This window comes from Mirounga angustirostris, unplaced genomic scaffold (assembly GCF_029215605.1).
Source record: "Mirounga angustirostris isolate CCGP_5_RB_7025 unplaced genomic scaffold, mMirAng1.0.hap1 SCAF_5, whole genome shotgun sequence".
Taxonomy (NCBI): domain Eukaryota; kingdom Metazoa; phylum Chordata; class Mammalia; order Carnivora; family Phocidae; genus Mirounga; species Mirounga angustirostris.
The window spans coordinates 140,884,561-140,897,442 of record NW_026991713.1 but is presented as its reverse complement, the minus strand read 5'-3'; the positions used below and the strand labels follow the sequence as shown (position 1 = coordinate 140,897,442).

The following is a 12,882-nucleotide window of genomic DNA, read 5'->3' as shown; positions in this document are numbered from 1 at the left end:
CACAGTGAGTGCGGCCTGGAGCCTCTGTCCCTGGTCCCCCAGACGTGGGCATCCTACTGGACAGAAGTGATCGGGGGGCCCCTCAAGGCCTCTGAGTCTGTGAAAACATTACAAACACAATGTGGCATTCTACACCTTCCAAGAAATCCTCCTTTTTCTTCCCCTCTTGGAGAAATTATTTCAATGTCATTCAAGTAATTTCGGTTAACAAAAAACACAAGCCAGCCATTTAACCAAAATGGGATATGCAAGGAAATCATCAAATACTATAGGGAATAAATAATGTGAAAGAACAGTGTCTGGCCAAGACTAAACAAATACGGAATCTTTGTTTCTTAGGAGGGAGTGCTCAGGGCTGGACTGGGGAAGATGTCATCTCAGCAAGTGAGAGGGACAGCAGGGGCACCCCAGCTGGCGGTTAGCTCAGGAGTGAAGAGAGCAGGTGGCACAGGGGACGGCCATGAGGGAGCAGGGCACTGTCCTACCTGGGTTAGCGAGAGTCACAAAAATCCAATAGAGGGGTTCAAAAAGACAGAATATTTTTATTTCCACATCATTTACTTTGGATTTAAAGAATCAAGACTTTTCAGTGGTGGGGGACAGGGAAGGGTGCTAAGTCAAGTCTATAAAGAAAGTCTTCTAAAAATTTCTAAAGGAGAATCTGACTGTAACAAAATAGGACTGGAACTAAGAATAAAAATTGGACTATGAGCATTCGGGTCAAGTGGGTCTACGTGGTACTGGATTACACAAAAATACAAATCTCCTCTATCTGAAATCCCCTCTGCACACAGCAGTATCTCAATTCCAGAAATCTCCAGAAGGCGCGACTACAGCCAAGCAAAAACTTCGTACATACGCTGTTTGTACTACGGGTTTGAATTTGAAATTATCATCTGTCCAACCAAATCTAATCAAAATGTCATGAAGCACATGATAACCCACGGATGTTTACGCTCACTCATAGGACCAATCTTCTGAGCAGCCTGAAGAGCAATGACTAGCCATCCTATGACGAAGGGACCCGTTGTCTTACCATCTAGATACGAAACAGCTAATTCTCACGTCTAAATACCAATATACCACATGATTCCCTTTTTAGATTTGTTTTTAAGTATACTACCCCCTCCCTCCCACTAACAAAGTGCTGGGTTTTAAAATGAAACTCAGCTTTGGTTTTCAGAATTTGCTTTCAGGTGAATCTCAAGATACATACTGAAACAAACTGAGTGCGGGCTCTTCCAAACTAGGAGCCAGAGGAGGCCTTTCTCAGTGTTCCAGGGAAAGAGGTCATTCCTCCTGACGTGTACATAAAAGCACAGGTAAGAAGTAAACTGACTTTTCATGTCAAATATAAAATTAAAACCACAGCAGACGTCAGGATCCCCGATTCCCAGAACGCAAGAGAGATTATCAGGTAAACACTCTTTTATAATGTAATCATCCGTTCTGACAACTTTCATAATCCAGGGTTATTTTAATGGCAAAGTAAATTAGCATATTGAATCTAACTCTCCCCTTGTCTGTGTCCTTTAGGTCAGGGCCATACATAGGAAATAATTCAGTTCTGGCTGGTTTGTCGGAAATGGACCCAACGGGAATCAGAGATCTCATTTTCTTCCATCATTTCCTTCTGTGGGCAGTGAGGGGACAGAGTGGATTTCCAAAAGAAAAGTGCTCTTTTTTCGACTTTTATTTTAGACAGGCGACCGGTAAACACTCAGGCTGTGGGGCGCAGGCTTCCATGCGTGGGGACTGGCTCCCTTGTACAGTGTTGATAGTGATCAAATATTTACCGGGCGCTCCCGGTGGGGGGGGCAGTGAACCTGAGACCTCAAACCACAGATGTTCTTTACAGCTTTCTTTCCATTTTCCACAATGGGGTCAGCACATAGACGTGAAATGCAGGGTAGGCAGGGGAGTAGAGCAGGATGGAGCGAGATGGCTTGCTGGGGGGGCACACTGGGGGAGGTACGGAAGCGCACGTCTGTATTCTAGCATGACACACGTGTCTGAGAGATCATGCCACCCCCGTGCAGGAATCCAAGAATCGGGCTGGATTCATAAAAAAAAGCAAAGTTTCCTCATGTTCGTGTTAAAGGGACCGCTGGTTCAGCATCCGCCTGAATGGAATCCCAATGAACGGCACTGGTTTAATTCACACTGATTTCCAAAGGTTGGCAAGGCAGACACAAAAAATCTCTGTGTGTGCCCAAAAGAATGTTATGGTTATGTTTACGTATTAAATATTAATAAACATTTTATATGTTAAGATACAGGCTATATAAAATATACACGTAGGGGGCGCCTGGGTGGCTCAGTCGGTTGAGCGACTGCCTTCGGCTCAGGTCATGATCCTGGAGTCCCGGGATCGAGTCCTGAATCGGGCTCCCTGCTCGGCAGGGAATCTGCTTCTCCCTCTGACCCTCCTCCCTCTCATGCTCTCTGTCTCTCATTCTCTCTCTCGCAAATAAATAAAATCTTTAAAATATATATATATATATATACACGTAGGCCACATAAAATACATGATGTGGTTGGTAATGTGAGACAGAAGGAAAAGGAGGATAAAACTAAAAGCCTGATGTCCCACCCCGGGAGAAGTGAACCTCCAGGACCCCGTGTTCTCTGGAGCATTCTCAGCAATGTACCCTGGCTTCTTTAACTTGCTCATCCGCTCAGCTTCTGCCTGGCTGCTGCTGGGTTTAACAGCACACGGGCCCAGGGTGCTGGCTTTGTGGACACAGGGTCTTGCTGTCCAGAAATGAACACTGCAGACACGACATGGGCCCTGGGCCACACGCGTGAGCAAGCACCCACGGGCTTCCACAGCTGGGAGAAGAGCCCATGAAGGGGTCCGGCACCCAGAGAGTGCATGAAGTTTCTGGGGAGGGGTGTACGGAGACTCTCATGAGAGGTGTCACTTTGAATCTGTCGCTGCGGACAGTCAGAATCTAAACGTGCCAACTTTTGCTGCCCAAACCCCACTGGGTGAGGTGTAGTTCTCCAGGACAAGGACCTGTCCCCCGCTTAACCTGGCATTCCCCAAATCTCCTGCGCATGAGAGGTGATGAGTATGCAGGCTGATAGCTCACTTCCCTGGGGGTGAGACTTTCCCACCCTGGTGACTCAGGTGCTTTCTTGGGACTGGCTGGTCCTATGGCCGGCCCGGCCACCCACTGCTCCGGACCTCTCCTGGGCTTTCTCTCCCTGGGAACCCCCACACGCAGCTGCATCCGAGCCGGGTTCGGAGAAGCCACCTCCTGCTCCACCCACAGGGGAGGGACAGACGGCCACACGAGCACAGGGCTCGGCGCTACAGGAAGGGATAAGGACGACACTCACAACCACCCGGAAGAATCTCAACATCATTATGCTGACTGAAAGAAGCCAGACAGAAAAAGACAAAACACCAGCACAATTCTATTTATATGAAGTTCTGGAGAACGCGCAGGACTCTACAGTGATGGAGAGCAGACCAGTGGGGGTGGGGAAGCAGGGAGAGGTCACCAAGGGGCAGAAAGAGACTTCAGGGATGGTGGCCACTGTGGCAGGTTTGTGGGTGTACACATGTCGAGACTCACCAAACTGCACAAATACGTACAGTTCAGTGCATTCACCTCAATAAAGTTGTTAGAAAAAAACACAGAAACGAAGATGTATCCCAGGGTCAAAGATCTCACCGTGGACCGTGACACCAGCGTTTCTAGGCGCTGGGGACTTCTTGCCAAATTCTTCACAGCCTTTTGATAATTTCCTCACCTCCCCGTTCTATCCTACACAGCTGGTACTCCTGTTTTGTTGCTGTTTATCTCACACTGTTTTCTTCTGTCTGGTCTCCTGTATCCAAACCTACTGCTTCGTGAGCTCTCCTCTTTCTGGAACATGCTCACTGAACAGCATTTCCCTCTGTCGCGTGCCCGCCCTCCCCGGAGAGCTGAAGGCTCCCGTGCTCTGCGGTCTGGGGCGGGGCTGCCTGTGCTGGGGGCCCTAGTGATGTGTGGCTGTTTAAACGCATTAAAATGGTGTAAAATGAGAACTTGCGTCCTCTGTTGCGTGAGCCATAGGTGAAGTGTCAGTGTGGTCATCAGTTACTGAAGCAGACAGCACGAACGAGAACTTTCCATCCTCACAGAAGGTTGTGTTGAACAGACCACTGCTCTACCGACTCAACCGTAGAGCCCTTGCCCTTCGGGGATCAGACACAGTTTGGTGTGGTGTGCACAGAGGCAGAGGAAAGCCTCCTCTCTCCTCATCTGCTCACGCACAGGTGGCTAGCATCTCCTTGAGGTGTGCTGTCAGCGGGAAAAGAACCAGCCTTGGGGCGGAAAGAGCTAGAAGGGCACTGCCCCCTTGATCAGTCAGGAGGCAGCCGTAGGGTGCTGGGGTGTGAGGCACAGGGACCTATCTCTCTAGCCAGGCCCTCATTCATCTAAGCATTCAGCATCTGGATGCACCCCGCGCAGCCCTCGCACCAGACGCCAGGGAGGCAGGGGTGCCCAGGAACTGGAACCGCATGCAGGGGGGCGGTGCAGGGAGCAGGACCCTGAGGGAGGTGGGCCTGGCGACCGCATCAGAATGACGCCAGGCCTGGCAGGGTTCAAGCAGGAGGGGATCCTCTCTCTCTCTACCCAGAGTAGTCCCACCCCCACCTGTCACTGTGCATCCCACGCCCCCACCTCATCAGCATGTGGTGTCCAGTAGTGTCTCCCCCAGTACCTCCCCACCGGGTGCCTACCCCCAGATCCAATCCACAAAGCCTGTAGCCGAGCCTGGCATCTGGACTGCCCTGGCAGATGAGGACATGGGGGAGGGGAGATGGGAAGCGCCTTTGCAAAAATTCCCTCTGGCTGAGGAAGAGCTGGGACAGGGAGTGAGGCTGGGAGGCCAGTGGGAGGCGCCGACTGGGACCAGGACCGTGGCAAAGGAGACGAGAAAGGCGCCTAAAACCAAAAGTCAAAAGTCGGGCCAAAAGAATGGCCAGGACTCGGTGAGCAGTGGGACAGGGGAGCTAACACCCGGACATTTCCCAGAGCACAGGAATCACATGCCTGAAAAGGCACATTGGCCCGGCTGCTGGCGGCGCCCCTGGTTGTCTGCTATAGTAACGGGCCGTCCTGCAACCCTCCTGACGAATGGGGCCTGAGAGGGACCCTGTCCCGCGCTTGTGGGCCTTATTCCCCGACACCCATCCTGCACACAGCAAGCAAGGGTTTCAGACACTCAGGGAAGCGCACGACATCGCCTCCGGGGGCTTCCTGCCGAACTGGGGGGCATCCTGCAAAACAGGGGTCCTGTGATGTCACAATCGTCACAGTTGCAAAAAGCAGAAAGAGAGGACCCGATCCAGAAGAGAGGAGGCTACGGGACAAGCAGGACCCTGAAGGTCATGCAGAGCGAGAGGGAGGGGTGGAGAGACAGAAGGAAGAGCAAGGTAGAAAAATGTTCCCATTTGGGAATCTGGGATGTTATTTCTGCAACTTCTAGAAATGATTCTAATACAGGAGGTTTTAGAAAACTTTAAAATAAAAAAACCAGTGGGGCACCTGGCTGGCTCAGTAGGAGAAGTGCAACTCTTGATCTCAGGGTCGTGAGTTTGAGCCCCACACTGTGGGTAGACTATTAAAAAAATTTTTTTGTTTTGTTTTTAAGATTTTATTTATTTGACAGAGAGACACAGTGAGAGAGGGAACACAAGCCAGGGGAGTGGGAGAGGGAGAAGCAGGCTTCCCACTGAGCAGGGAGCCTGATGTGGGGCTCTATCCCAGGACCCTGGGATCATGACCTGAGCCAAAGGCAGACGCTTAACAACTGAGCCACCCAGGTGCCCTAAAAAAAATTTTTTTTAATAAAAAGACCCACAGGGGCACCTGTGTGATGCAGTTGGTTAGGCATCCGACTCTTGGTTTCAGCTCAGGTCATGATCTCAGGGTCCTGGGGTGGAGCTCTGAGTTGAGCTCTGCACTCAGCACAGAGTCTGCTTGAATTCTCTCTCTCCCTCTGCTCCTTCTCTCTCTCAAATATAAATAAATAAAATCTTTAAAGGGACGCCTGGGTGGCTCAGTTGGTTAAGCGACTGCCTTCGGCTCAGGTTATGATCCCGGAGTCCTGGGATCGAGTCCCGCATCGGGCTCCCTGCTCCGCGGGAGGCCTGCTTCTCCCTCTCCCTCTGCCTGCCGCTCTCCTTGCTTGTGCTCTTTCTCTGTCAAATAAATTAAAAAAAAAAATTAATAAATAAATAAATAAATAAAATCTTTTAAAAAAAAAATAAAATAGGGCACCCAGATGGCTGTTGGTTAAGCGTCTGCCTTCGGCTCAGGTCATGATCTCAGGGTCCTGGGATTCAGTCCTGCATCGGGCTCCCTGCTTGGCGGGGAGTCTGCTTCTCCCTCTGCCCCTGCCCCTGCCCTCTCTTTCTCTAGTGCTCTGTCAAATAAATAAATAAATAAAATCTTAAAAAGAAATAATAATAAAATAAAATAACCCACAAAACCCAGGTATTAACTTTAATTTAGAAGCCCTCGTTTGGGAAGAAGTAACTATAGCAGTACCCCGGGAGGACAGGCAGGGGCCGGGAGGACAGGGAGGGGCCGGGGCTGTGGGCCCTCCCCGACATGTCCACTCTGGCTGGGAAGCACCTCTGTCTCCATTTTTAAGAGAGATCTGGTTGTTCTCCTGCAGACTCGGTAAAACTATCTTGGGGTCGACCTTTATTTATTTATTTATTTTAAAGATTTTATTTATTTATTTGACAGAGAGAGATAGCGAGAGAGGGAACACAAGCAGGGGGAGTGGGAGAAGGAGAAGCAGGCTTCCCGCGGAGCAGGGAGCCCGATGAGGGGCTTGATCCCAGGACCCTGGGATCATGACCTGAGCCGAAGGCAGCCGCTTAACCAACTGAACCACCGAGGCGCCCCCAAAAAAATAATTTTTAAAAACTGCTTTTAATATTATAACATGGCAAGAAAAGAAATCCCATGTCTTGTCCAAGTGGTGGTGAATTTGCTGTTTCTAATGTGGGAAAGCAGAAGAAAACCTCTGCTTCAGTGCATCAATTCACCGTGAGAAAAGGCAGATCTACAGAGGTGTATTAGGGCTTTTCCTCCCTCCAGCTTAATCCTATCCAAATGTTCTCCCGCAAACTGAATTACTTTTATGTAACCAGAAACAAACAGTTTGGGGTAAAACTTTCCTCCCGTTGGACGCCTTTCTTACAAAGCTGCAGATGCTGGGGCCTCAGCAAATACCCACATACACTGGACGGTCTTGTAGGAGTTCAGGGTATTACTAGTAGTTTCTTTAGGGCTGAGATGAGTTTGATGCAACAATGGCTACTGATTTTTCGTCCTATGCGCTACATGCCTGACCTCTGCAGGGAAGAGGGCTCTTTGCTATCTGCGGAGCCCTCCACCTGTTCCTCCTGCAGGGTCACACCAGGTGGGCATCTCCTCGCGCTCCAGTCCTCCCACTCAACTGCCCACTTCCAGCCTTTCCTAATGGTAGGAAATTAAAGATTCAGCGTTTTTAAGGTCTACATAGAAATTTTAGAAGCCAGCTCTGCAAGCTTGAGCAGGACTCAGTTATAAGTACAAAGCCCACACAACCAGAGACCAAGATGCCCGCGCTTGCCATCTGCAAATCAATCCATCAAGGTGCTCTCTCCCCCGACTCAACTAAACTTGCCTCTCCGCAGTTCTTCAGGAAAATAACAGCCAACAACGGGACTTGGCACTTGATATGAAAGGAGCTTCGGGGCTGGCAACTCCCTCACTGCCAGAAGGGGCAGACTGGTCGATGGAAGTGCAGCTCCCAAGGGCAGGGCTGGCACTCAAGCCTGCGTCTGTGGACTCTGGGCCTCGGCCCCACTCCTTGGAGCCCACTATCTCTAGCCAGACCTAGAACATACTCGCCATCTCCTGTTGCTGTTATCATGGGCAGTAGGTGAGGGACAGGGATATTTGCTCTGCTCAAGGATTTTTAAACAAAACCTGCAGGTTCCGCCTGCTTGGAAGGCTGCAGGCGGCTCGGGTTACCCAGCTCTGACTAAGCCTTCTTGCGCAGAGTGGCCAGAGACGCAGCAGCTACTGGGCAACATGAGCGTGTCTCAGCCTGTGATGTTCCAGCTTCTGTATTATCAGACACACATCTGTGATCTCAATTCCCTGCCTAGAAAAATTAGTGGTCTTTTCCACAAAACTGGAAATGACTGTCTGCTGGATTTAATGAACACGATACAATACCAAAATGGTTACACTATTTGGCCCTTTTCTTTAGCTGTAACATCACCTGAGGTCTTTGCAAGGGCGTCCTGTTAGCATCTAACCACAGCTTTGTACTGGCTAGCCAAGCATTTGTTTGCTTCGTGGCCCTCTGCTCAGGAAGCTCTGTGCCGCTTCTCTTCACAGCCGGGCAATGCTGGGTCTCGGCCTCAAAGACAGTGTCCTGCAAACCACACGTACACCCTCTGGCTCTTAGTCTGGGGGAGTGCGAGCGGGAGGCCAGAAGCAGTCACTCATGGCTGAACTTGAGCTGTACAGAGCAGAGCAGAGGCCTCATGAACACTGAGCTAATTTTTAAGCTAGATGGTTATGATTCATAGCCTTAAGTTTGTCCATCTTGATTTTCCCCCTTCAGTGTCTTCTCAACCACAATGCTGACCACAGAGGTACGAGAAGAAAGAAAACAAACTTACTCAAAACATCATCAGCTAGACCTTACATTCGTGCACAGAGAGGTCAGAGAAGTGAAGGACACTGCTCAGCATTAGGGAGGCAGCCCTAGCCCCATGGCTGGGCGAGGGAACCCCAGAACTCCAGTATTCTGGAGATGCAGCTCTCTGACCTCCCACAACAGCATGATATAGAAAAGAAGAGCCCAGGCCAGGAGTCAGGGTAGACTGGGTTCACTGTGGCTCTTCTAGGGCATGTGATCTTCGTCCAGCACCCCCCTTCTCGGGTCTACTTCTTTCCCCAGGAAACACCTAGGGCCACTCTCAACCCTAAAATCCTATGAGCTCTTGCATACCCTTAAGTTGGGAGCTTTAAACCGGTTCACAGCTTGACACCCCAATCAATAAACAACAGCCTCTTGACAAACGTATGAAATCCAAAAGCAAAATAACTACCAGAAGTAGGAATGATATAAAGCACTTTAAGTTTTTATAAACATGCTTTAAACCAAACTAGGACATAAACCACTCTGATTTAAGAAAAAGCCCAAATACTGAAACAATCTTCTATTTCAATACTAAAGTAAAAAACGTGTTAAGCCGAATTAATTGAAAAAAAAAAAAAGTGACTCATTTAATAAGAAACTCTGTATTCATAAAGCAGAGAATATCACCTAATGCCTAGAATAACAGAACATCCGAGAAGCTTAGAGATCACCTAAGGCAATTGATTCATTTGATGGAAAATCAAAATCCAGACTGGGCAGGCGATGCGGACAAGGTCAGAAGAGCAAAGCAGGGATGGGAGCCCAAATCCCCTGCATCCTTGGGTCTGGCATACTGGGAGCTAAATGTTTGATGGTGAATGAATAAAGGCAAGCGGTGTTTCCTACAATGCACAGTTCTCCAAACTGGTTCATGAAGAAGTGATTTCCAGGTTATGGAGATATCCTAGAACGCCATCAAATAATTCAAAATTCCATTTGTAATTTCTCAGAAGCCAGAGTGGAATTTCTCAGCTTTTCCCAGGTAAGCTAACAACCTTCCCAACTGAGGGGAGGACAGGGCAAAGACATCACCTCCAGAAACCTGGAGTCTTTCTCCTGGTGCCAGGGCAGCAACCCAACCGTGCCTCTTCCCTTAGGTGTTTACATCAATCACCAAACTCATCCATGTCACAGACCTCGTTTGGAAACACTGGGCCAGGGACAAGGGAAAGATCTTGTGACAACAGACCACTTCCAGACGCAGAACCCTAAGATCAGATATCCCTTTTCTAGCTGGATTTAGAACTGCAGCAGCCAAACACAGTAATGGGGGTCTATTTAAGAAGCTGGTTTGCGAAACACACACACACACGACAAGAACGGACGTCTGGAATGAGAGGTGGGTATGGGGGAGGAAGCGAGGCCTGGTCTGAGGTTCGGGGCCGCTGAGGCTGCAGGCTCCTGTGCCGCCAGGGGCTCCGGGGTGGAGCGGGGATGGGGGGGGCCGGCGGCCGGGGGCTCAAGGGCGGAGCGGGGAGGGGGGTGGCGGCAGGAGATTCCGGGGCGGAGCAGGGAAGGCGCCGGCCGGGGGCTCCGGGACCGGAGCACGGTGGGGGAGGGGGGCGGTGAGGCTGGCCGGGGGTTCCGGGGCCCGAGCGGTGGTGGGGTGGTGAAGTCGGCCGGGGGCCCCGGGGCCGGAGCACGGTGGGTCGGGGGGTGAGGCCGGCCGGGGGCTCCGGGGCCCTAGCACGGTGGGGAGCTCCCGGCCCCCGGGCGCGGCCGCCGGGGCGGGGCGGGGAGGGTCTCCGGGCGACCGGCCCGGCCCACGCACCTCCTCGGCCTGCTTGCGCAGCGCCTTCTCCCGCTCGTACTGGGTGAGCAGCTGCTCGTTGTCCTCGCGCAGCAGCTCCAGCTCTACCTCGTGCTCCTGGTTCTCGCTGAGCACCGAGTCCAGGTTCTCCAGCACGTTGACCACGAGCGGCATGAGCTCCTTGACCACCTCCTCGTCGTAGCAGTGGATGAGGCGCTCGAACTCGCGGTAGATGGAGCCCGCCAGTCCCGACACCCGCTCGGACATCACCGAGCCGGAGCAGTAGTCGTCCTGGTACACCACCACGCCGCCGCCCTCGTCCATCTGGATCTCCATCATCGCGGCCACCGCCGCCGCCAGCGCGGCCCGCTGTCCGCCGGCGCGCCCGCCCGCCCCGGCCGCCCGTAGTCCTCAGGCCGCGGCCCGTCGCCTCCGCCGCCGCTGCCGCTGTCGCCTCAGGGCTCAGGCGCCGCCGCCGCCGCTGCTGCTGCTGCTCCTGCTGATGCTGCTGCAGCTGCTGCCGCCGCCGGCGAGGCTGCGCCCGTCAGTCAGCGGCCGGAAGTCCTGCTGCCCGGAAGTCCCGCCCGAGCCTCGCGCCGCCGCGCCGCTAGGGGTCGTGGGGCCCGTGACGTAGCGGGAGGTCGCCCCTGGGGCGGAAGCTCGGCCGAGCGGGGCCGGAGGCATTTCCGGTCCGGGTGTTCACAGCCGCTGCGCGCGGGCGCGGGTCACACTCCGTGGGCTCCCGCAGCTACCACGACACCGGCCCTGTCCTGTGACCTGGCGTGTGCCCCAGGAGTACACGAGCGCAGCGCCGCCCGCTCCCGCTCATTCGTACCCCCCGACCCCCGGGGGCCCAGTGAAGAGCATTCGGCCCTCTCGCTCCCGAGTCCAGGAGGGAGCCCCCTCCTCCAGGCCGCCGCGGAGTCCTGCTTTCCGTGGGCCTCCTTCAGACTCCCCAGGCCCACTTTACCGTGCCACCACCCACTGGGTCTTCCAGTTCAGTGGTTGGATTTTAAATTTCTGTGTCTTACTGAATCTTACAGGCTACGGCTTGATAGGCTTGCTATTTCTTCCACTTTCAGCCACTTCTATGACATCTCTTTAGTAAGCTTTTTTTTTTTAAAGTAAGTCTCGTAATCACCGCACACACGGCCTTCGCGGGCCTGATTGTGCCGTCTGGTGGTGCGGTTGATTCTGGCCCTGGCAGCCCCACCCTTCCCTTCTGAACTTGGGAATACTTTGAAGCCTGAATTTAGAGTTGCTCCGGACGGGTTTGCACCTTCTTTTACTGGCATCTGAAGACACCATCAACCCACAACTTAAACTTGCAGCCTGGGGGCCACCCAGGTAGTGCTAATTCTGATTTAACACAAAACTGTCTAGCTTAATGCCGACAGAAATACTCTTACCCTGGCTTTTACCTAACGAAATGCTTCAAGGTCAGTTCACCCTAACCTGATTGCACCAAATCAATGAACTGTCCTGCAGATGATGCCCTAAGTACTATTTTTTTTTTTTTAAGATTTTATTTATTTATTTGACAGAGAGAGCACAAGTAGGGAGAGAGGCAGGCAGAGGGAGAGGGAGAAGCAGACTCTCCCCTGAGCAGGGAGCCCGACGCAGGGCTCGATCCCAGGACCCTGAGTACTATTATACCAGTGTTCTCCTGGTGACCTAATTTGCTCTATGGATGGATGCACACCCACTCCATTAAGAGAGAAACCAAGATCCCACCTCATTCAGATTATCTGGATTTTGATGCTAGCTAAGTGACTCAATCATCCCAAATTTCATTTACAAACTTAGCCTAAAAGTATTACCAATCTCCTGGGAAAGTTATGAACATTAATAAGCTAATCCATGAAAGGGACTTAGCACAGCTCTAGTCAATAGTAAGCATACAATATAGAATTAGTAGGTTTATTCTCAAAATGATGAGCAGGACAAACAGGTATGTTAAGTTTTTCCTGGTAAGTTACAAAGAAAGTTTATGAGTGTTTTGGGGGGATGGTGTCCAACTCGTAAGACATGCCTTCGGCCTTTTTTCAGACACATGACCCCTTTGAATCCCTGAAGTGCCAACTATAGTCGGGCAGCCCCCACTGTGAGAGGCCAACTGACTTTGCCACCAACTTTACTGTTTGTTTGGGTTTTTTTTTAAGATTTTATTTATTTGACAGAGACACCGCGAGAGAGGGAACACAAGCATGGGGAGTGCAAGAGGGAGAAGCAGGCTTCCTGAGGAGCAGGGAGCCCGATAAGGGCCTCCATCCCAGGACCCTGGGATCATGACCTGAGCCAAAGGCAGACGCTTAATGACTGAGCCACCCAGGCGCCCCGACTTTATTGGTTTTCATTACTAACATAATTGGGCACATTTACTTGAAATTGGTTGAAACAAAACAAAGTTTTAACAA

General features: G+C 51.6%; 1 protein-coding gene across 12 annotated transcripts in view; it reads right to left on the bottom strand.

Moving 5' to 3' along the window:
• The window catches only part of MAPK8IP3 (mitogen-activated protein kinase 8 interacting protein 3), a 47,398-nt gene extending 36,365 nt beyond the window's left edge, over window positions 1–11,033 (bottom strand). For 11 of the 12 annotated variants that reach the window (XM_064592309.1, XM_045874667.3, XM_054507422.2 and 8 more), the window contains exon 1: window positions 10,487–11,032. In XM_064592309.1, coding sequence (XP_064448379.1) covers window positions 10,487–10,804 — 318 coding nt within the window. In that variant the 5' untranslated portion in view covers window positions 10,805–11,032. Of the gene's footprint in view, window positions 1–10,486 lie in introns of all 12 variants that reach the window. The other variant, XM_064592315.1, reaches the window with a different exon arrangement.
• Between the last annotated feature and the right edge of the window lie 1,849 nt (window positions 11,034–12,882).